The sequence below is a fragment of the Trichogramma pretiosum genome, unplaced genomic scaffold (assembly GCF_000599845.2).
Source record: "Trichogramma pretiosum strain Unisexual culture from Peru unplaced genomic scaffold, Tpre_2.0 scaffold11, whole genome shotgun sequence".
Taxonomy (NCBI): Eukaryota; Metazoa; Arthropoda; class Insecta; order Hymenoptera; family Trichogrammatidae; genus Trichogramma; species Trichogramma pretiosum.
This window is the reverse complement of record NW_019641702.1, coordinates 1,608,587-1,634,286: the sequence shown is the minus strand read 5'-3', so window position 1 is coordinate 1,634,286 and position 25,700 is coordinate 1,608,587. Positions and strand designations below refer to the sequence as shown.

The 25,700-nt window shown below is 38.2% G+C and overlaps 1 protein-coding gene across 1 annotated transcript in view; it reads left to right on the top strand.

The window, feature by feature from the left end:
• The window catches only part of LOC106653805 (neural cell adhesion molecule 2), a 54,704-nt gene that overhangs the window by 8,608 nt on the left and 20,396 nt on the right, over positions 1–25,700 (top strand). Inside the window, exons 2-4 of the mRNA XM_014373383.2 lie at positions 15,325–15,460; positions 23,847–24,058; positions 24,714–24,824. Coding sequence (XP_014228869.1) covers positions 15,325–15,460; positions 23,847–24,058; positions 24,714–24,824 — 459 coding nt within the window. The remainder of the gene's footprint in view (positions 1–15,324; positions 15,461–23,846; positions 24,059–24,713; positions 24,825–25,700) is intronic.

Below are 25,700 nucleotides of genomic sequence, written 5' to 3'. Positions count from 1 at the left end.
CGGAGTTTGAACAAATTACAGAGGCAGCGAATTACAGCATTGAGCTCGCATAGATAGTGGCGCGCGTACTAGCCAGAAGCAACAGCAGCCGCAGCGGTATCACTATGTAGCAGGCAGTGTCCCTCTCTCACTCTAGTGCCACACACGCTAAAACGAAAATTCGTCATTCGAATCGAGCAGAGGCTCGACGCGCGTCATTATAGACGCGCCAAAACCCAGGCTGCAGCTCTCTCGCATTCGATATCTATGCAAGCTCCTCTCGTATACGGTGTGCGCAAGTATATATTAATGGCTTTCACGTTTAGCACTACTGCAGTACGGTACTATAGCGTGGCAGCAGTCACTAGTGCGGTCAAACGCGCGCTAATACTTTTGCCGTCTTTGACGCGATACAACGAATTTCACCTGCAGCCGCAGTCCGGATCAGAACTGCGAACGCCACCTTTTATCTTTGAATACGCTTTGGCTCTAAATTAAGATAGCTAGTTCGGCTCTCGTGCCAACTCGGCTCGAGCGCGGTCGCGCGCCTTGCTCAGCTGTTTGTATTATTATATCGGATAAAATGCTGAATAATAATTCGATCGAGGTTTTACTGCTGAATTATGTCAATCAACGGCGAGCAGCGCCACTATAAAGTTCCCCGAGTTCTGCCTTCGCCGTCGTGTGTGCGCGACCGTACGCACCTACGTACACGTGTACACGTAGCCACCGCACTCGCACTCGCGCCCTATTCAATCATCATCATCGTCATTGTAGTGGTTGCACCGTACGCATTTATCAGCGTGCATCGAGTCCATTGCGCGTATACAATTTCACGCTCGCAGGTTCAGCCTTATAATAACTGTTTACTTATCGCGCTGCAGTTGAAATTTCGCAAATTCCCGGTCTGCGATTTTTGATGTTAATCTGATGTAAAATGAATCGGCATCGCGTTACCGCCCGTTATTTTTAGATATCGCAATGAAATTTAATTATGCCGCAGTGGAAATCGGGATTTGTAACGATGTTTTTCGGCATTATTTTACCGTATTCAATGCTAATTTACAGCTTCATTTTGAAATCACTGCTTGCATAATTGTACTTTAATAATTATTATTTTTTATAAGTAATTCCGATTAAAAACTATAAATTTAAGTCAGTATGAAAATAAATAAATAACTCCAAATAAATCAATTTGTCTGCAATGAGTATTTCACAGACTACAACACGTAAATGAGAGGTCAGGAAGTGAATTAATAGGAAAAGCTGATTTCAAAATTTATTCATACATTCATTCATTGAACGTTACATGGATACAAGATAGTCTTATTATCCCTGTGCACAATAGGCGCATTTTCTCATATTATGGATCACGTACAGGCGCAATGCTCAAAAGCAGATATCAAACACTTCTATCCATGTAGGCTTCAGAATATACGGGCGTATGTATTTTGTATGGCTACGTATTTGGAGTCAATAATAACAAGCTCGAGAGCAAGGGAGGAATGGAGAGAGTAAATGCAATATACTTGGAGGCCGAGAGCTTATGCACATACACGCATTGATACAGAAAGCAAGGGATACACGGTGTACGCAGTGCGAGAGGTGAGAGGCCAGAGGGAGAATTGGAGCGCTCATCCGCTCATCACCCCAGCGGTATTAATGCGCGCGTACAGCGCCGATAATTCAATCAAACAACCAGACACTTTCCCATAAATTCATGTGGACTAATTAACTCGTCTGAATATATGCCTGCCGACTTCGCAGGCAGCACTAACAAAAATGTAAATACCAACGAACGAGATTCCTAATGCCCCTAATGTTCTTGGGTGCCCGAAGTATTTATCAAATCGAGTGCAACATATACGCGTATGCACGCGGTTTCTTGCACAAAAATAGCCTGAGACTTTATCATTTGCGTAAGCGCTATGACGGCACGCGACGGAAATATTCGTTTTCGTCTGAATGGTCGAGAATTCACAGCAGGCGCTGATGAATTTATGTACGCTGTACCTACAATTAGTATCTATGATCTTATTTGCTGAAGTTGGTATTGAGATGTACTTAATTTAACTTCAGAAATACAAAAATGTAAATGACAACTAAAAAATAATACATACAAAAAAGCTGATTTTTGAAAAAGAAAAAACACAACGGAAAATCAAAAAACTAGCCTTTCACTTTCCTTTTTCAATTATTTTATGGACCTCCTTATTCAAATTTTATATAGACAATTTTATTGAACATAAATGGATCATTAAAGCTATACATATGGCCAATTCTCTGTAAAGTCGAATGGCCAAAAAAATTTTTTTCTGGAAAACTTGTTTTCGATGTCATATTTGTCCTAAAAAATTGTAGAAAAATTGGGGCTTTCTATGACATTTTTTCAAAGGCCCAAAGTTGGACATTTTAGTGTTTTTTTGAAATGATTCATGAAAAATCACAAATATTCAAATAATTCCTAGATTAAAGTAGAATGATTCAAAAGTAAAAGTGCCCAGCAACTTTTTTGTTGGAAATTGTCCAAATTTTCAGAAAAAAAATATGCCAAAGTGATTGGAGCCATCTAAAGACGTACAGAGTAGAAAAGACTTGAAAAAAAAAAACAAAAAACAAGAAATCTAATCGAGTTCGAAATGGACTTTCATTTCCAAAACTATGTAAAAAATTTCTTAAAGATGTCAACTACTGCCTGATAACGTTTTGTAATGGTTCTTAAAGTATAACGCAATGTAGACAACGAAAAACGTGCAATAAAGGTCGAAAATAGGCCCAAAATCACCAAAAAACAGCCATTTTTCGACCTTTATTGCACGTTTTTCGACACATATAGTTGTCTACATTGTGTTACGCTTTAAGACCCATTACAAACCGTTGGAAAAAAAGTCTGGTTCGAACTTGATTAGATTTCTTCTTTTTGTTTTTTTCAAGTTGTTTTCGTTTAATAACCCCACAAATTGCTCTAATCACTTTGGAATGATTTTTTTCTGAAATTTTAGACAATTAAATAAAAATGAATTCCAAATGAATTCCAAAAACTCTGATTTACTTATAGAATTATTTTGACTTTGCCACTTGTAGATTTTCAGATGAAGGTACTCGCGATCTAGTGTCAAATACTTAAAGTTGTATTAACTACGTTTTTTTGAACTGAGAAAGGCTCATGTTTTGAACATTTAAAATTTTTTTTTCATATTTTTAACACAATTGTAACAAAAAAAAAAAAATAAATAAATAAAATAAAACTAAAATAAGCTAATTAACGGTAATGTATCTCAAAAGATTGTGAACGGTCATTTTTCGGCCATATATTAATACTGAGCATTTCTATCAGGCTTAAAACAATTGTTTAATGTCCACAATAAGCTCCTAATTAACTTTAAATACACAAGCATTTCTAATTTTTACAAGCTATAATGTATTTCTCTCAATTTTTCAAAAACATAAATTCACTTTCGAAATGTAATTCATTTTTTCAAATGCAAGCAAAAGTTGGGGAAATTTTGTCTCCACTATTTTAAACTGTTCAATTCTTTTATTTAGTTGTGTTTCCCTTCCTTCATTTCCATACATGTGATTTTTTTCTACTATCCTCATCGTAGCAATCGAATTAGGGTAAATCTCTGTTTTCATTCTAGCTTGTACACATACATGACTGGGGCGTTTGGAATGGTCATTCCAAAGAAAAAACTAAGAAAAAGCTCCCAAACACGCGAGGTGTTGTGTTGTCTTGCAAGCTCATGGCTGCACAAACGATATAAATAATGGTGTAACTGGTATCCTAATGCATATATATTTTACGCTTAAAACGAGAGATAAAAAAAGATTTCTCAAACGATCATCAAAAAGAAGAGCGTAAAAGTACCTGGAACGATCGTGGCTAGGTAATAATATTCGTTGACTATTACGCAGTAGAGCGCAATAACTGGAGCGGGCAAGAAAAACTTATAAATTTATTTTCTTCCGTATACTTTTTGCGTCTTTTCTCTATCTCCCTTTCTCTCGTTTTTTTAAGATACACTTTCTGACCTTATTTTCCATTGTTAGCCGCGAGGCAGCTCAATTTTAAAGGTTTCTTCGGCATATTTTCTAAGTTATAGAATAAACGTTGTCAAGTATTTTACGAGTTTTTATCGATGTGTGAAATTATCAGCGCATTTATTTTCCGTTCAAGAAGCGATAGCACCCGGAATATTTTTATTTCTTGCTTACAAGAAAAAGTTATCGAGCTTTTTTTCTTAAAAACACTTAAATACTCGTCAATTTCCTGAAGCCATCAAACGTTATCGCGACTAAGTCAGGACTTCATTTCATCGTTACATTCGAGCCCGACCGACGTACCCTTTTTGTCATTATTTCCGTGAAATCCACGCGAGTGTCACAAATATGAATCCGAAAATTTCTTTTTAATAGCAGATCGACGTGGAAAAACATTCATCCCAAACGTATAACGTATATTTCTTCGAAGGATTGATATTTTTTCGAAAGTATACGCATATCTCAAGTAAAATTTGGTAAGCTATAAAAGTGTATTTTTTGAGAGCCCACTTTTTTTGCTCTCTTTTTCTCTCTCTTCTCGTCTCCTCTCACCAACGCTGATTGATTTCCATGCACGATAGCATCAAAAAGTCTTTTCACCCTTTCGTGGATTTTTTTTCCTTCGAACGCAGTCGTCGTACTGATACTTTGAAAACTGACTACAACAGTCTGCAGCTTGTGATTTTGTCAGAGTCAGCGTTTCCTTCGCACCGGAAAATTTGACTAAATGTGAAATTGAAATTTGACTCTTGCTTCGCGTCAAAATACATTTTCATGACTTGGGCTTCTGCTCCTTTCAATTATTCACTAGGAGCATTCGATGAAATATCGCGCATGCCATGGAAAATATACGGAGCATGATTATATAGGGCACGCATACTTCTTTATATTGATAAAAAAGGGAGGAAAAAGTAGAGCAGACACAGGCGGTACACGCAGAGGCGAATTTGGCTGCCTCGTGTTTATACATATATATGCGTTATACAAAATAACATGTGTGCAACGGAGAGAATCGTTAGAGATATCGTCTCAAAGTTATTCGTTACGTATCGGTAGCCTTTTCTGTGCCCGCACATGGATTCATAGGTTATTTCTTCGTTTTTTTTTTTCGTATTACCTAACCACTTCCTCTCGCTCGGGGTCTTTTCTTTGGCACAATTGAATTCAAAATTTATGACTTTAATAGGATCCCGAGTTTTCCTCGAAGCTCATAACTCACTGTATATGCGCGCGCGCACGTATACGTGTGTGTCTGTCTGTATGTGTGTGTATATTATAGTACGCGAGTGCAGAGTATATATAGAGAGAGAAAGAGAGAGAGAGAGAGAGCAACGAGCGGCGCGAGCTGCTGCAAAAACTGTACACCGAAACGCTTTGGCATTATCTATACGTATGTATACCTATGTGTGCGAGCGCAAGAGAGTGCCGAGCGCGTAACTTGAGGGTTCCGTGGCAGCTGCTACTGCTGCGTATTATATAGTCTTCACTCTCTTTGCCAATACCATAAACTATTTGCCTTTATTTCAATTTACTCCACTTGCCCTGCTCTGCTCTCTCTTCCTCTTCGTTACTCTCTCTTTCTAGCCTCCTTCTTTTGAATAACATATACCAGACTTTGGCCTTTTACCATATAGCTACCGTGTAGCTAATCATGTTGAACTTTTCATTGGAAGATTTTTTGCAAATTGATCGCAACTTTCGCCGCTTGTAGACTTTGTGCGCCTGCGATCGCAATTTTAATCATGAATTTCCTTTGCCCTTGGAAAGCGATGATCCAATTAATTTATCGCTAAAATATTTTTTTTGTACTTAAAATCGAAGGAAGCGAGCTTCCATCTACTCTTAATTCTAACGATCGCCCGAAGATAATGAAACGCTTCATTTTCTGAAATTTAATCAGTGCTCAAATAGAAACGAAATCAACACCCTTTTCATGACTCTCTTAATCGCTTTACTTGAAATGTCTCTGAATTATTTTAAATTTCTTGACACACCGCGATAATTTCATATATGATTTAACCAGCATAGAGTAAGATAGAGCCAGGCTACAGCAGCAGCAGCAGCAGCAGCATCCAGCAACTGTTGCGAAAAAAGCTAGCAAAGTGAACAGCTACAAGGTAGAAAAAAACTATCGCGACGCAAAAAAAAGAAATGAAAGCTCGCAAATTTTTACCTAAATAACTTTAAATTGTACATCGAGCGAGTAGAAAGCTTGTTTAACTCTCGCTCGCTGCATATAACGGCAACACGGTGAACGAGGCAGCTGGAGAGAGAGAGAGAGAGAGAAAGACACTCTCAAGTTGAATTAGTCGAAAGTACTCCCTCGAGGGGCTTCTTGTACGCGCTGGAAAATATTACAGAGCTCAGGCAAGGTGAGAGAGAGAGAGAGAGAGAGAGAACAAGGGAGAGAGAGAGCAAAAGGTGTCTCATATACATAAAGTCTATACGCGTTGTCACATTTTCCGGGTGTGCTGTACGAGCACGTATAGGACTCTGCTCTATTACATCACACTACATATACCGCTACGCATATGCGATGCGAGCGTATACGCCTAGCCTATATAATACCCAACAGAATCTCTATATTAGACCACAAGAGAGCAGTAGTAAAAGCATCAGCTCGACCTGTCTTATATAACGTCACATTGTGCAGCCTACACGTATACACACACACACATACACACACTGTAAACTACATTTGGTGTGTACGTGTGCAGCTAGGTATACTTGTATATAGATAGAGAGAGAGAGAGAGAGAAAGAGAGAGTTCGTCGACGAGATTAGACCAACTTTCCTCTTGGCTGCGCACCTCGCCTTTTCTTACCCTTTTCATTTTACCTTTTCCGTCCTTACGTTGGCTGATGCCGCCGCCGCCGCTGCCACTACTGCTGCTTTTGCAGCTCCTTCGTCCTTAGGCTAGCGCTGATGCTGCGCTGATGCACTTTCACCCTCGGGGTGATTCTTTTAACGAACCAACCGTGCGCTATTGCTTCTTCTTCTTCTTCTTCTTCGCCTCCTTCTTCTTCTTCTACTTCCACGTCTAGGCTTGCCGCGCGCGCTACGACTTCCCTATATTCGAATGGTACTTTTGCCCGAGACGTTAAGCGTGCCGAATGACGATATATATTATTTTTTCTCTGTATTTACTTTCAGGACCGAAAGAAAGACCGAGTCGATATAATACCGTTTTCTATCCAATAAATTGTTTTTCCCGGCGACGAAAGTCGCTTGTGCTTGACGCAAAAATCGTTGAATTGATTTTCCCTCTGTGTCTGATATGCTCTGCGATTCTGTAAACAATATATTAACTAAGCTACGAGGAAATTTTTTATGATCCACCAACAAGTTAATTTCGAGTTGAGAAACGTTGCTCGCACACGCAAATTATGCGGATTATGGCTTATAAGCAAATGTGCATCTGACCAAAAAATCGCTCGCAAAAAGCTCATAGGTAGTATATATGAGCTCGCATCTGGCTCGTCGACCCGATAGACAATAGTCTCTCGGTTGAGTTGAGAAAAGAGAGGGAGACGACGCACAAAAACGGCTCGCGCATATACACCGAGGCGTAAACTCGTGATGTAGCGCGCATACATACTATACGCGTATAATACACGCGCTTGAAGGGCAAATTCCAGTAGCAGTAGCAACAGCAGCAGCAGTCGGAGCGAATTTACCAGTGGCGACAAAACTCGGCGGCTGGCATCGTCGTCGTCGAGGCAAGGCACGCGTGAAAGTTGAATCGTATTTAATAACCGCGCGTACACACATACCGTTGCGGGCCCAGAGAGTGTCGTCGTAAAAGCTGTAATGCAATTTGCCTGGTATTACCGCCGCTGTATATATATACGCGTGGGCGCGCCTAACTCGCTACTATACTTCTACTCCGCCGCCGCCGCCGCACCAACTCGTTACTCGGCTCGCCGGAAAAACCAAGAGAAAAAGACATATCTTGCGCGTAAACTCGCCGAGTATATGGTGTCTCGCGTCGAGCTCGAGGCCAAAGAAACGCCGTATACTTGCCTCGGAATTGCCGCGTGCACCGCTGCGAGTCATTGCCTCCACGCGTATGTGTGCCTGTATAATACCAGCAACCAGAGTAAACACATATAGGCGCGGCGCATTTGCTCAATTGGCTCTTTATAGCGGAGTGAAAGAGCGATTGTTGGCCTTTTTTAAATCCATCCTCGCTCCTTTCTCGCAGCCTGAGCTTTACTTAATATAATCCTAGCCGGTGCTTTTTTCCTAAATTATACGCTTTTTTCTCACACATACACATCTCGTGCCGCCGCCGCCGCCACCGCCGCTGCCTCTTAAATCTCGGTGGAGTACGATTAAAGGAGAGCAGCGAGCAGAGGGTATATATACGCGCGTCTCGTGCAACGAAACTTTCTTTCTCGAGGTTAACTCCTCTCGCCCAGTTGTGTTACCCGAGATGCGTTCTCTTCTTCTTCTTCTTTCCTCTTTCTACCGTCGCTTTCTCAACGCGTTAAGCTTTTTGACAAATGGCAAAAAGCAAAAAGAATGTTAGATCTTTTTCTCCATTTTCTGCCCTCACTTTCTCTCCCTCCTTCAACCTCCTTCTCTCCATCCCCCTTCTCTCTCTCTCTCTCTCTTTCGCGCGCGCGTTTTTTAAGACAGTAGCTAGCGGCTTTCCGGAAATTTCCTTCTTAATCGCCAGCCGTGACACCCGCGACAGCCGAAGAAAAAGGGTCTGACTTGGCTGATGTACTGCTTCTTTTAGTTGCTTTCTGTCGTGCCTGGCTCGGAAATTCGCTCGGCGGACACAATTCACCGGTTAAACTTAGTTATTCAAAAATGATTCTCTGACGCGGCCGCTTGGCTAGACTCTGAAATTTCGCTTCGAACCTCTTAGGATACTGATCACGTTTCATGGCGAGCTCCTTCTTCTGGACTAACGATTCTTTGAATCTGTGTGTGGATAACTTTATGAAGAATCAAAAATAAGAAAATACTTAAAACATAAAACTTATACACACAATAATAAGATATGGTATCTGAGACATTTTAATTTATTCAAAAAGGAAAAATTCATGTCCAAGTTGTAAGGTTTATGAGTCGAAGACCCCTTTGGAGTCTGATTGGTTGGGTGATGCTGCTTGACAAAAAACGATTGCGTAAGATAATCTGCAAAAATGTCATGAAAATTCCGGTGAAATATGTGAGTTATCACGAGATCATTTAATACAAAAAACTCAAAATTACATCATTAGTTTATTAGTTTCTTCAGGTACTGACGTCAAGTTTTTCCATATATCAATTCTTCAAATTTCGACGTAATTTTAAAGTTGAAAAAACCACTCATTTTCAGGTAGAAATCGATAAGTTACCACTAGATGGCGTATGACAAAATTCTCGAAAACTAAAAGAAAAAAGGAAAAAATCGATCATAAAGTAATCCCACAGAATTTTATCACTCGTCATGCTGTTAGGAGCGTAATCACACAGAATTTTATCACTCGTCATGCTGTTAGGTAATAAATATAAATATTGCATCGTTGTTCATAAAATTACATTAAAAAATAAGTTTTAAAATCAGTCTTCGTAAGTTTACAGGATGCTAAAGTATATTAATTTCAAAGTCCCGTAATTTAAACTTTGAACCAATATGAATGTTGTAATTTGAATATACTTATGATAAATATTGGTTGTTAAGTGTTAATTCAAGATCTACTGGAAATCGCAATAAAATATGGTTTTGAAAAATGCTTTCAAAATTGAATTTTCTATCAAACATTTTTTATCACGCTGGGGGCGAAGAGTAATGAATTTGCAGAGCACTATAACTACATTCTCCGAAAACCAGTGCCAGCCTGATTTTTATTGTACTTCAAATACTGATGTTCCTAATCTGTATAGGTTTGGTATATGAAAAATAGCGCTGTCGTCCTTTTGCCTCCTCTCGTATGGAGACGGAAGATAAAAATGCCCGTGGTCTTCACCGCAAGTTCTTTTTCTTCAAAAGTTTTAGCATTTTATGTAAGAGACCAGTGGCGTACTCTTGTACCCTTACTCATGTGCCCAGCTTATAAAAAATATTACATTTTTAACGAAAACAAACGTTAGTATTAGTAATATTTTTACCGATAATATACTAACTCATTAAATGAAGTCTTGAGAGAGAAAACAGTTGGTATGTTTTTGTCATTTTCGATTCCACTTTAGTCAGTTTGCTCCTATATAAAAACGTTAAATTGATTGGGGCAGAAAAATAATTTTTGTCTAGTAGAGTTGACCGCCATATAAGTACACAAAAACCATACGACAGAGAAAAAAATGCTTCGATGAAGAAAAAGAAAGAGAAAGGGAGATGGAGAGGGCAGGGTAGGGCCACAAATTCAAAATGATACTTTCGAAAATTGACAGAGAACGCGTGGAGTCATACCGTACAAAACTAGATTTTCGACTCGAAGAAATGCATTTGTGAAATTGGATCGAGATTGCACTTTCACATCTTTCTCTCTCTATCACTCTTGAATGAATCGTTTGCTTTTCTTTTTCGAGCTCTTTTTGCCTACTACACCACAGCACTCATCGGTATTGCATTAAAAAAAAAGTTGAATAAAAAGCAGAAAACAGAGGATCGGTAATCTGGCCAATATTACTATATGGAGCTTCATTGGATGCCTCTTTATTACACGTCCATAGGCCGAGCTGCTATATATGCTTGTCGGAAGGATGTACATAAACGAGGTGATCTGTGCAAGCTAATGTTCTCTTGCGGAAAGTGTATACTCATTCGAAAACTTTGAAATATGCTTTTCTCTCTCTCTCTCTCTCTCTCTCACTTTCTATCGGCTGATGCCTCGTCTGATAAGTTTTGGGACGAACACAGAGATTAGCATAGGTTTCTCGATAAATCGTTGGTTATAACGAACTGCTCGACAATTCGAACAAGCCAAGTGAGCAGCCAGAGCAGCATTATATCTCTGCTCTCCGTATTCTTTGGCCTGCGCGTGGCCCGCGGGTGCATATGTGCACGAACTCGGCGCACAAATCCATTCCCACACAATCAACATTTAAATTGCTTTTCATCGAGCTGAAAGTCAAGAAAATTGTGTGTCCTTCTGCCGGCAGTGGTACTTGAAGAAAAAATCGATCCTCGTCGTCGTCGTCGTCGGTTTGGCCCCGTCGCACAGATGAAGCGAATAGTCTCGTTCTTTCTTAACTATACGAAACGAGGTGCACAGAGAGAAGAAGGCACTTCGAGTCCCGCTGCTCGTGCTCCACTCATTCTTCACGGACAACGAGTGGAAAGTTTAATTTCTATAGCTGTTGATGTTGCCACTGGATATAAAGTCCCCTTTTTGTCCTCTTCAAGACCAAACTCGTCGTTACAGCTACTATCGATTTCTTCAGCCTGTTTCATTTATACAAGAGAGCCCGAGTGTACAGATGTATATAGCAGCGCCCGAGCTGACTCTCTCACTCACTCTCTCGACTATTATTGCGCGTAAAGTCAAATGCTTACTCTCTGACATGAAACGATTTTCCAGAAAATATTACTGGCTGTGGTTATCAAAGATCATTATTTGTGCAGCCAATCATTGTCAAAGCTTTATATTTACGTCACAAAATGCAAATGTCTATTCAACTCCCAGGAGCTGCTAAATTTTGCGTGCCGAAAGCTCGAAAAATTTTTTTGCTATGAACAAGCGATGAAAATATTTTATTCAAAAGCTAGAAAAATTAATTTCTTTATCCATATTAATGAGTTTTCACCGGTGCGGTAATGCCTTTATCCTAGTTTGACTAATATTTTATAGCTGTTCATCACTCAGCGACACGCACCATACTCGCGCAGACGGAAGCTTGACAAATAAAGCCAAGTCCCCCGCAGCGCCCAGTTTGTCGCTACTCTATTCCAGCATCTCTCTATTATGAATTTATCAAAGTGACCACTGCGCCAGTCATCTCTTACTGCATTACCTCTTATTAATTTGCATCTCTTTTAAGTTGTAGGTAATAATGAAAACAATTCTACCAAAGACCGTTGTCATGTTAAATCTATGGTAGCTTAATTACGAAAAATAATTATGCAACCGTATAATCATATAAAATTTTCAATCAAAATTGGAATTATTAAATTTTTTAAAGCAAAAAGCTTATTTCTTCGAATAACATGAAGTATTGACGTTTCAATTTGAAATACTTTTTTCAGATTTCATAATTTACGAGTCGGTGCAGTGGTTCATGAAAAAATCAATGTGTTACCCAGTTAAAAGTAATTACTCCAAGATTCGATAACACGCAGGAAGTAAATTGAATTATCTTTCATTTGAAAAAGTAAACAGATCCAACCACATTAAGTTGTTGTTATTTTTCACTCGACTTGATTCCAAACTATTTTGCTAGAATTTCCAACCTTATCAGTACCTTCGAGGCTGTGCGCTTTTCTACATGTACGTTTTCTTCATTCTTATCTGGCCTAGCTTCATGCTTCGCCATATTCTTGGGTCGAAAAATCGCGAAAAAGCTTCACCCGAAAACGTGGTCGAGAAGAGAGAGAAAGAGAGAGAGAGAGAGAGAGTCGTATCACAGCTGTCTCTTATATGCAAGGTCGGCGCGCGGCACGGCTCGAGCAGACGAGGGAAAATTTATGGCTTTCCTGGTATACCGCCCGCTCAAGTGAATTACGCTTCCTGTATGGCCCGCAGCCGCAAAGCGGTCATGCCGATTCAGAAAAGAGCTCCCGAAGTCCGTTGGAGCAAGAAAGTGTATATAAGCATGTACATGCGCTGCCAGTCGAGATTTCCGAAAAGGGCGGCGCTCTCTCTCTCTCTCTCTCTCTAGCTCCGCGCAAGCTTCCACTTTTCAGAAATCTTACCTTCAGCTTATATATAAAGCAGATTGGAATTTCGCGCCATTAGAATTTTAATAGAAAATTCCAGTTGACAAATGAAATTTAATGCTCGAGAGCTAGATATATTGGCTAGGAGCGCGATCTAGAATTCGCACAGCTATACGCGCCTAAGCACGACGAGCTGACATTCGGTACACTACTCGCTATATATGCACGAGGGCAAAAGTTTGGTTTTTCAGTCAAGTTAATTTTTCTAGATTACCATTAGCGCAAAGAAGTACGTCGGGTGGACAGTAGTCGTCGAACTAATACAAGCAATTAAGACTCGCTCGTAAATTAGTCTCGCGTCTGCAAGCAAAGCGCCGCGCAGCCAGTGTAGCTCTTAAACAGAAGTTTAACGCAAGGGAAAAGAAATTACGTTTCGGAAAACTTTTCATTGTGTGCGAACGAGGCGGCCATTGTGTACACCATTATATCATTATGTAGCAAAGAAACGCAGCCCCGAGACGAGGAGCGAACCAGCAAAAAAAGTGTGAAAAGTGCAGCAGGCGGCACTGCTGCTGCTGCTGCTGCTGCAGCCGAGCTCTTACAGCCGCGCGCGGTGTACCTACTACGGCTCAAGTAGAGCGACTTTTTAGACGACGACGATGAGGTGCTGCTCTTCGTAACAGCACAGCATCGTTGTCGCGCTCTATTCAGCCCTCTCGCGCGAAGCAGCCTGCAGCAGAGTTAAGCGTTTATATAGATGTATCGAAGATACGTACGTATACAGGCGCGTATACACACACAAAATTATACGTACGTATACGCGAAGCGGAGCGTGAAATGCGTTTCTCCCCCGCACAATGGCTGGGCTAACAAGCCTCCACGACGCTCTCGGTGGCAGATATAGTCGCGCGCGCGTTCCTCGCGCATGTTGCGTACGGGTGCGCGGTATATAAACTTTCGCCGAGCCGACTTTTGTCGTCGAGGCAAGAAACAAGCACAAGACTCGGCTTTTTCATTCGCCGCAGCAGATTATGTATATACAAACCGCAAGAACGCATACATACACGGCTGGGTGCGAAACTTCCAGGCAGGCGCACACACTGCGCGCGACTTTACACGAATTTTTTCCCGTTTATTATTACTCGAGTAAACATCTTCGCAGCGCCTCTTTCTTTGTTCCTCGAGCTCGGGCTTTCTTGACTGCATTATGTCGCGCGTACCCCCATCCTAATGACTCGAAAATTCGTACTTGCGTGTTCATGGGACTTTGTTACACTCTCGACTGTCTCTCTCTCTCACTCTCTCTCTCAGCTCGTATATCCTTGCGAGCCGTATTGCAAGGGCAAACTTACGCGTACAGCAAGTTGCACTTTCCATGCGTAAGGAGAAGAGAGTCCAAAAGACACTTCGTGTAGTTTTGCACTAGCTGCAAGTGGCGCGCTGATGGTCTAGTTCTGCGCTAAGAGGGATCCCTCTGATACGATGTTTTCTTGTCATCGCGTAGCACGAGAAAGGGAGCTTGCGAATCCGACGAAATCACTGTGTCGTACACGAGAAACTTTAATCGTGCGATAACGAATAATAATGAGTATATATGCACATCATCGGAGCAATGAACCTCGATATCAGTTTCTTTCGAGATAGCAAACGTATGTAGTCTCTCTACACATACACACTCACTCGCATGTACACTCGTGTATAGCTGAATTTGTCGCAAAAATAGCCGAAGAGCATACGATGCAATTTAAAAAAGAGTAAATAACGACGACAAATTTTTAATTAATGATTGGGGTCACGGCGTTGTTTACCATACACTTTCCTTCCTCTTCCACTCTCCTACTACTCTTACTGCGCTCGTTTTCTCTAACTGCGCGCAACAGCAGTATAGCATTGCAACAGATTCATTTTATCTTCTTCCGGCCTCGTGGGCCTCTCAGCACGCGCGCGCGCACATACACACACAAACACACGCATACATACATGGCAAATATACTGCGTTTTCAGACGAGATAGCGAACGAATCAGAGAAGTGAAAGATTACGCAAAAAAAGGAAAAGTCTGACAGTTAGTATGAACTACCGAAATAGAAATTTTCGGAAGAGTAAGTAACGCTTGCGAAGCAGGCTGCCACACGAGAGAGGAAGAAAAAAGCTGCTAAAGCTGAAGTTGACTTTGTGAGAGAAAATAAAAACAGCTCGGTATATATACCTACACTATGTATACCTATGTATGAGTATTTGTGGTTTGTGTGTGCCAGTGTACACCGAAGTATAATAGAGTATATCGTAAAATAGGAAATTCATGAAACGCAATGTACCATATGCAATTCAGATATTACGACAGTTGACTGTGTTACGAATTAAGGCATTATTCATTATTATCGATATAAATATCTTTTATATTACATTTTAAATATTTTAATATTTTATTCAATCAAAAATTTCAAGTATCAGAGCGTGAAAAATGAAAATTAATTTGAACTTTGATTACAGCAGCTGTCAAACCTTTATGGGCCGTTGAAGGCGAAGACATCGAGTTGCCGTGTAATTTGAAACCGAATGGTTCGATAGACGACGAAGTCACCATGGTACTTTGGTTCAAAGACGAAGCTAGTATTCCCTTGTACAGGTGAGATATGATGCCTCATTTAAGCTTTAAATAGATTGAATAATAAATTCATTATTATATTCCGAAACAAAGGACGTCGTATTAAAACAAAAATTACATCCCGCTGAATAAAATCCCTCATTCTGTATTTGGTAAACTCTTTTTATTATTATTCGAGTGATGCATAATTTAGTAACGGGGAAAAAAACGTCCCGGACGGTCGCTCGTGGCCGCGCATGCCACACAAGGCCTTATTCGTTTTAATCCGACGCAAACGACGTGAAACCTCGTAGTACACGCGCTGGCTACACGCTGCACAAGCGGCGCACACCCTTTCCGAAGTCTCTTTCTGCGTGCATCGTGAAATATTGAATTTGACATAAATGAAAATTACGGATGAAATTGAGGGTGCAGGCGGTGGCGGCGGCAGCGTGCAGCAGCACAGAGATGTTATAGGTGTGCGGGCGCGCGTGAGAGCGAATAAATGAATGTAGACGTGTAACATGTAGCAGTGGGTCCCTCTTCCTACTCCTTTCTCCTTCCGCGCAAGCGTATCCACACTCACACACACATACTCGCACACCCACGCAATGTCAGTAAAATTGTCTCTGCTGTTCATGCTCGCGCTCGTCCCCGATAGAAATTATAAACGATGTGTATTATGCGCGCAGGTATTTCACACTTTCCCGCGCGCGCTACTATACTACTCCGACGATCTGTGGCAACTCTCAACCTCGACGCCTCGACGATATTATATGCACGTGTGTGTGTGTGTGTGTTCGCCAGTGTGAAAAATATTTATTTTTCACTCGTTGTTTTGGCCGTTACTTCTCCCCTGTATACACGTATACACACTCTAGCACGTCCGCGCTTTATCGAATCATCATGCATCGCACGAGTTTCGCATAACATACTGTATGTAGTAAGGCGCCGTAGCTGCAGCAGCATCAGAGAAACACAGCGCGGAGCTCTGCTGTATACTGGGGGGCAGGGGCAGCGCGCGGGCAGCAGAGCTCCGGCTAGACGCGCGGGGAGCACAAGAGGAGAAAAGGAGCGAGAGCTTGAATGAGCTAGTTGCAGTAGCATAACGTAGAGAGAAGTTGAGCGGAGGCGGCGCGCGCGCGATGCCTGTTAGCGGTGAGATGCCATTGTTCCCCGAAGTTGTTTCTCGAAATTTCTCGAGGCTGCCCCTAGGATACGGACGCTCGTTAGTTGACTGGCAGAACACGAATGCTGCCACGTATATGTATATGCAACCCTACTCGCTCGCCCTGCGCCACTGCAAATGTGCATATATACACACTTATATATCTCTATATAGATTGCTATGTTGGCCCATATACATGAATGTTGGCAACTGAGTGCGATTGAGTGTACGTGTACGCGTGCGTGTATGGCTCTGAGTTTGCTGCGGGAGTCTGATGAAAATGAAGCACTGACGAAGAAGCCCAATAACCGAGACCGTTTAAAAACTCCGCACGGCTCTAATGCACTTTGTAAAGTTGAAAACGAACGATTCCTTATTTATCAATAAAATATTTCGGTACATCTTTTCGACGTATTTACGAGATTTAAAACGGCTTAGAATAAGAGTTTTACAAAATCTCTTGGTATACATCGCAAGAGCATAAATCAACTCAATTCCAACAAGTTTTCGTTAAGTTTATGAAATTCTTTTTTTTAATTAAAGCTCAAAGGATTCTGTAATAGGTTCAACGCTTTTTAGGATTATCCGAATATCCAAGTCAAAGCTCTCCTTACAAATGTGAAAATTTACAGAGATATTCAAATCAAGATGTTCAAATTCTACGTTCAAGTTACAATATTATATCGCGAAACATTTCACTTCGTGGAATACAAAATTCAAATACAGTTCGTGATTGAATAATCGAATAGAACTTGATATTGTCATTAAATATCTTTGCGTTTGTTAGCGCATCTTTTGATTACACCGCATGCGATTTTCATTAATTCAAGCTCCTCCGCTATTCACACTTTTTAAGATATTGAATGAGTATAAGTTCATTAATTATACATTTTTATACGTTTATGTAGAAGAAATGAACTCATGAAAATATCAAATTTGTAGGGGAAATACAATATAGTGCCTGTAAATTATTTCAACAAATTAACTAGATGGTAGATAATGTCTACGTTTGTAAATATCCGATTTTTAAATCAAAAGCTCCTTTTTTACTTCTATTTCGAACTAACATGCATGTCTTGAAGCATACGGAGGCGTTGCGTGGGCGAGCTTGCAAGCGCATTTTCCCCTTTCAAAGTTCTAGTACTCTTTGAACTTCTGCAACGGATGATACCCTCCTTTCACCTCTCGTTTGTGAGTTGTACGTAACGTATTTATATTTACGTTTATGTGTGATTACAGCTGTGGTATATTGAAAAAGATTAAAGAAAATATATAAGCGTTTGCCATCAAGAATAAATGGTTTGTAAATGGGGAAAAGAGACACGGTAAAAGCAAGTTGCAAGTTCTTTCAGAACAAACAAAAAGGCTCCCAGAATTCATTCACAAGGTCTTAATGAACCTGAGAAACAAGACTCCTGTAAGCTTGCGATTAGTTACTTTCAAAACTACAGAAAAATTTAAGCGCCGAGATAGAAGTATATTGATCGATTTGAATGAAATGGTATAGCCGAAGTAAATGTTGTAAAAATTATTCTTATAACTTGGAAAACACAAAATCTAATATAAAAAAGAAAAAAAAATTTTTCTTACTATTTTGTAAGTTATTGTATGCACTGATTCATTCTAGAAATAGAACATTTTCTGCATTTTAACGTGAATTTTAATGCAGTATGCACTGAATGAAAAGTTATCAATGCGTGAATAAATTCGCCTTTTTTATACCTATTGACTGACTGTGACTTTAACTTAGAACCATTAATCAGATTTCCGTTATCGATCCCTTGTCTTCCTACTTCCACTAAGTTTGTCTGTGGCAAATACATGCTATTAGAGCAATTTAATCCTTAATAGTTAGTTTGGCATACCATCAAGCTATACAATGATGATTAAGTTAGTCTTCCAGCTTGACAGTAGTAGTCTTTACACATATAAATTCTTAGTCATGATTTTCTGAATATACAAATTCGATTCCTTGACCAATCTTGGTTCTTTTAAAATGGTTCAGAAATTTAAAATAAACATTTGTTGTTCCAGTTTTACATAATTGATGCTGAGCGCAGCAAAGTCGTACACATTCGATATTGCTAATTTTCGATGTTTTACTCTAACTGCGATAACTCATGCAGGGATTAACCAATCGATCTGAAAATTTTACATAGTATTCTTAGGGTGTTGACGGAGTGCTGTATACTTTTTTAGCAAAATCCGTGTGCCCTAATATGCAAAAAAAACATTTTTATGCAATTTTGATTTTTGCATCAATATTCGTGTGTAAATTTTGTAATATATATTTTGTGAGTTATTTATGAGTAATTTTTTTTGTATACATTCGATATTGCTTATTTTTGATGTTTTATTCTAATTGCGATAACTCATGCAGGGATAAACCAATCAATCTGAAAATTTTACATAGCATTGTTTTGGTGCTGATGGAGTGCTGTATACTTTTTTAGCGACATCCGTATATTCTAATATACAAAAAATGCCTTTTTATGCAATTTTGAGTTTTGCACCTCGCGACATCTCCACTTCGAAAAAACGTAATTTTTGTTTGCGATCGGTCTTACTTGTGTATCGGTATTTAACATTGTACTTATGATAAGTATATTATATGTCGTGTTTTGAGTACCACTATACTGAGCATAACATGATTGTGATATAGTATAATTATGTCGTGTTTGAGTTAACATTGTACCGATGACAATTATATTATATGTCGTGTTTTGAGTATCACTACTGAGTAAAAATTTATGATATGTTTATTTATTATATGATAGTAAATAAATATATGTTAATTCATGATATGTTAATTTATTTATTTGTCTCGATGTTTCATCATTTTGCGCGGTATTGATAGTTACGTTTTAAGATCTTTTGTATTGATCTCGTGCTTGGGTATTGCCTTCATGCACTCTTTTGACGTGTCTGCATAAATATTTTCTATGTTTAAATTTTTTTCCGCATAAAACACAAGCGTGATCAATGTCTTCGTGCTGCGCTTTAATGTGAGTTATAAGACGATCCTTTTGAGAAAATGTCTTGCCGCACTTATTACAATAAGTGGTCTTATTATGCATCAAATTCATGTGTTTTTTAAGATTACCCTTTAGTGTGAATGTCTTTCCGCACACTTCGCAAGTAGGTGCCATACCTTTATGCATCGCATCGATGTGAATTTTGAGAGAACATTTTTGTGTGAATGTCTTTCCACGTGTAATACACGAACGTTGAACACCATTATGTCCCTCGATATGCCTCTTGAGATCTGCTATTTGTGTGAATGTCTTTTCACATATACCACACGCATGTTCAACACCATTATGTACTGCATCGATATGGATCTTGAGTTTATTCTTCGTTTGAAATTTCTTTCCGCATATTTCGCAAGTAGGGGCCATACCATTATGCATCGCATCGATGTGAATTTTGAGATTTCCTTTTTGTGTGAATGTCTTTTCACATATACCACACGCATGTTTAACACCATTATGTACTCCATCGATATGGATCTTGAGTGCAGCTTCAGTTAAGAATTTCTTCCCGCATACTTCGCAAGTAGGTGCCATACCATTATGCATCACATCAATGTGAATTTTGAGATAACATTTTTGTCCGAAAGACTTTCCACATATACCACACGTATGCTTAACACCATTATGTCCCTCGATATGCCTTTTGAGATCTCCTTTTTGTGTGAATGTCTTTTCACATATACCACATGCATGTTTAACACCATTATGTACTCCATCGATATGGATCTTGAGTACAGCTTCAGTTAAGAATTTCTTCCCGCATACTTCGCAAGTAGGTGCCATACCATTATGCATCACATCAATGTGAATTTTGAGATAACATTTTTGTCCGAAAGACTTTCCACATACACCACACGCATGTTTAACACCATTATGTACTGAATCGATGTGGACCTTGAGATAACCTTTTCGTGCAAATTTTTTACCGCATATATTACATGGATATTTGGTACGATTGCGTGCCTTATCAGTTTGGGTTTTGCGTTGACTATTTTGAGCCAATGTTTTTTCATTTGCATCAAATGCATCACTGAGTTCACCATCCAAATTCAATTCCTCTTTTACTTCGTCGACCATTTCTTCTTTAATTTTCTTTTGAGTCTGATAATCGCAACTATTTTTCTTAGACTGCCATTGATCTGGATAATCGTCCTCGATTTTCTTGACTACTAATAACTTAATGCCGAGCTTCTCGTCCTTACATTCGAATTCTATTTCCAAATCGTTATTAGGTCCAGAATTTTTATCATTTTCACGAAGCCCATAAATCTGGAAATGAGATTAGTAAAAATACTTGATCAAAATATTGACTAAACAGTCCCACATCAACACTTACTGAATTTTCTCGACAAAAACTCGAGAATTCGTCGTTTTTAGCATCGCATGCATTGTCAATTATCTTATAATCTTCATTTTTAATTGGGGAAACATCATCTGGTTCCTTCTTCACTCTGCAATATTCCCAATAATATAACGTATTATGCCATTTTTTTTTAAATTTCATTCTCACGAAACAAAAATTACCTGACATCAGAGTTATATACATCACTGAAGTCCATGTTTATCACTCGGAACTTGATCAACGACTAATTGTTTCGTAATGATGTTACACATCGAGCTAGGTAACATAAGTGTAATAATATTTAAAAATCGTGAAATGAAAGTTTGAGAAAATTTATGTCAACAGAGACACTCTAAACTTATCATTTATTATTGGAGAAATTATACTATTGATCTCGTAATAAACAATTAGCCATTTTCTTTGAATTGTGTCTTATTACAAAGAAATTATAAATTATTGAACACTTCATGAATCGAGCTTATGATGTGTCCTATACTCCTTTTCGCATAATTTTTTTCGGAGCGCAAAATATGAAACAAAGTTAACGTGAGCGAATGAAGGGTTTATATACATTTTTATATTACACTAACGCCAAATACGTAACTACAGTCGCATCTATATCATTTACCATTTTTACACAACGAGCGAATATCGTACATCTATGTAATCTATGTGTGATAAATATGCATGGTTAGTCATGTAGTCAAATATATATCTATATATATTGTCACGTGGGCACACCGGGCCAGCTTAACGCGTACATACAGCTGTATATGTGTTGGCATGCCATGTGCAAATTCCTTTGGTTGCAACGTTGTCAATACACGCTGAGCACAAAACATCGATAAGTGAAATCTATTTCGTACGTGCGAATTACGAAAACTTGTATTCATATATACCTATACTAATGTACATGTAGGGAACATCAAACTAAAAAATACGCCCTATTTTTGTGTTCTACTTCCAATTATACCAATAATAATTTTAACGGCTTTACCAAATTAGCTGACACAAAAAACTCATTGTAACATTGATTTATTATGATACTCATTTAAGCTACTATTATTAATTTCATACGACTGAAACAACTATTATAATGATGTCGTATGCTATTTCGTTATTTACCATTCAGTCGCTCAGTATTTTGCAACTGTGGTTGCCACTAGTATAATGTAATGTATTTCATGAATAAACGAAAATGACAACCTTTCTCTTGAAAAGCTTTTTCTCAATCAACAAATTAATATAATTTCAATTTTTTATTTTTGTGAAAATATTTTTAATACTTACATTTTTTTAATTTTCCTGTCCTCAAAAACAACCTCGGGCAAAATCATTCATTGATTTAGTTGAGACACAATGTGAAAATTCGAAAAACAATTGAAAAACTGCTGATGAATATTTTTCAATTATAGTAAATGCAAGCAAGGTTTTATATTATGTTGTCACTATATGATTCTCTTGGATGTATTTTTTCACCAATCATATTTGAATAGAGTCATACAAATGAAGTTCTCAAAAATTATTTGGTTAGAAAAAGTATATGGCCGATTCTCTGTGAAATCGAATGGCCAAAAAAATTTTTTTTCTGCAAATATGAAAAACTTGCTGTTCCCGATGTCAGAAATGTCCCCAAATTTTATTGGAATTTTTGGGACCATCTATCACTCTTTTTCAGAGGCCCGAAGTTGGCGATTTTAGGGCCTTTTGAAATTCATGAAAAATCACAAATATTCAAATAATTCCTGGATCAGGGTAGAATGATTCAAAAGTAAAAGTGCCCAGCAACTTTTTTGTTGGAAATTGTCCAAATTTTCAGAAAAAAAATATGCCAAAGTGATTGGAACAATCTAGGTAAGTGTAAAGCAAAAAAACTGCCAAAGGAACATAAATGATAAAATCTAATCGAGTTCGAACCGGACTTTCATTTCCTAAACTATGTAAAAAGCTTCCCAAAGACGTCAACTAATGCCTGATAAAGTTTTGTAATGGGTCTTAAAGTTTAACGCAATGTAGACAACAATGTGTGGCGCAAAACGTGCAAAAAAGGTCTGAAAATGGCTGTTTTTGGTGATTTTAGGCATTTTGGGCCTATTTTTGACCTTTTTTGCATGTTTTTCGCCATACATTGTTGTCTACATTGCGTTAAACTTTAAGACCCATTACAAAACTTTATCAGGCATTAGATGACATCTTTGGGAAGCTTTTTACATAGTTTAGGAAATGAAAGTCCGGTTCGACCTCGATTAGATTTCATCATTTATGTTCCTTTGGCAGTTTTTTTGCTTTACACTTACCTAGATTGTTCCAATCACTTTGGCATATTTTTTTTCTGAAAATTTGGACAATTTCCAACAAAAAAGTTGCTGGGCACTTTTACTTTTGAATCATTCTACCCTGATCCAGGAATTATTTGAATATTTGTGATTTTTCATGAATTTCAAAAGGCCCTAAAATCGCCAACTTCGGGCCTCTGAAAAAGAGTGATAGATGGTCCCAAAAATTCCAATAAAATTTGGGGACATTTCTGACATCGGGAACAGCAAGTTTTTCATATTTGCAGAAAAAAAAATTTTTTGGCCATTCGATTTCACAGAGAATCGGCCATATATCAAATATTTTGTTCATATAACTTGGTCTTTTACCATTAACTTTACTTACAAAATTTTATAAGCGTCTTTGTTTTTTTTATCTTTAAATGTTTTTATAGCTTGATACAAAAGTATTCAGCAGGAATTTGAGGAAATTAAAAAAAAGGTATTCCCTTATGCAAAACATATGCAACAATATCATAGACAACTCAATTGATAATTTTAAGTCGATTTTGATTAAAAACTCATGTATTCTTACTCACATTCATTTACATTGAATTGTTCTCTTTTGCAGTCTGGATGCTCGTGCTGGAGATATATACAAAGCTGTTCACTGGGCCATGAGCAGCAGCCTCGGAAATAGAACGTATTTTCAAGTAGACAAGACTGGACATGCTCGGCTTAAAGTTAAAGCGGTTGCTCCGCATGATCAGGGTGTATTTCGATGTCGCGTCGACTTTGCCAATTCACCCACACATAACTATCGCATCAATCTTACGCTAATAGGTAACTTTTCATACAATCAACCTGCCTTTCCTCAAATTCGTCTACAGTAACGTTTAATCGAATTTCGGGGCATTTTATTTTCGTTTTTTTAAATTTCATTAGTTAATAGTAGAATAACGACATTTAAAATTTATAATTTTTTCAAAATATTACTTTACAATGTAAAATCAACCCTTTTTGAAAGCCAATCAAATATTTTCTAATCTATTTTAACATTATTTTGATAACTGCAAGATCATTACTACTTTATGAATTTATATTTTATGGTTGAGAATAATCAACTTTGAAGCAGAAGGAATTTCTCAAATATATAGTAAATTAAATTTTTAATCCTTTCGATTTTCATGCTTTTTCATGAATCATAGAGCTCACATATTCGAGTTTGAATGATTGGTATTCTTTTTCACTCACTGAATGATGCATCGTCAAAACTGTATTACTTCTATCGAGCACAAGCAACAATAGAAATATAATCCAAGTCATTTTCGTGGTTCGAAAAAAAATCGAAAAATAATTGTCGAATGTAACGTATTATCACCCATCAATGAAGTTCCCGTTATATCTGCATTGAAATATTTTTACATACAGGCCTCCAGAGTCTTTGTTAGATTATCTGTCAGAGAAGATATAAAAAAGCGTCAATATCTTTTTTCAGAACCACCGAGCAAGCCGGTAATTTACGATGCACAAGGTAGAGAAGTGACGGGTGTGGGCGGACCATTTCTCGAGGGTTATGATCTCATCTTGACTTGTCAAGTTTCCGGTGGTAAGTATATACTACTACTTGTGCTGTGCTTTTTCATTCATTTTTATTACCCTCTCTATGTGTTCGGATGAATTATTATTATTTTACAACCACAAAGAATATATTTTCTTTTGGATTATGTCGAAAAATTTTCACGGGCTTTATTGTGCACATTCCGATAAAAAAAATCCAATCGTAACTTCGAGTGTCAGTTTTAAAAAAGGAAGATTATTTTATGAAGCAATATTATGGATACCAGCCGGCCTATATAAATAAAATACTCGATAAAAAGAAGAAAGAAACGAAAAAGATGAAAAAACAAATATAGCTAGACGCACAGAGAAAAGTAAAAGGAGTCAACCGCGCTTTTTTACTTTTGGTCGAACAAATAATTATCTATACATAGCCAATGACAGAGTTCATATCCTTTGTTTCTAATCAAACGTGAAAAAAGGAAAACTTTCACCAGTACTTTTTGAAGCGTTCGAAAAATTACGTCGCAAGCCAAGCGTATAGTGCACATGCGACTTTCATCTTGTTTCAGGTGCCAAAAATTACAATGTAAATTGGCCCTAGACTTAGAAGTCTTTAATTTGTATCAGCCAGCTCCGAATACAAAGGTCTATCACTTCTACAATGACAATTAGGCAAAATGTGCACAAAACTTTGCAGCATAGACACTGTAATGATATATTTTGCTCAATTAAAGAAAAATTTTAAACACTTTTTAAATATAGCAACAAGTTAATTTACTTTATAAAAATAAAATATGTAGTAAAAATGTTTAAAATATTATGTACTGATTGAGTTCTATAAGTCATACTTTTTTATTAGTACGAACGATGATTGATTCGAATGTACTATCAAAAAGACAACAACATTAAGATGCACTACATT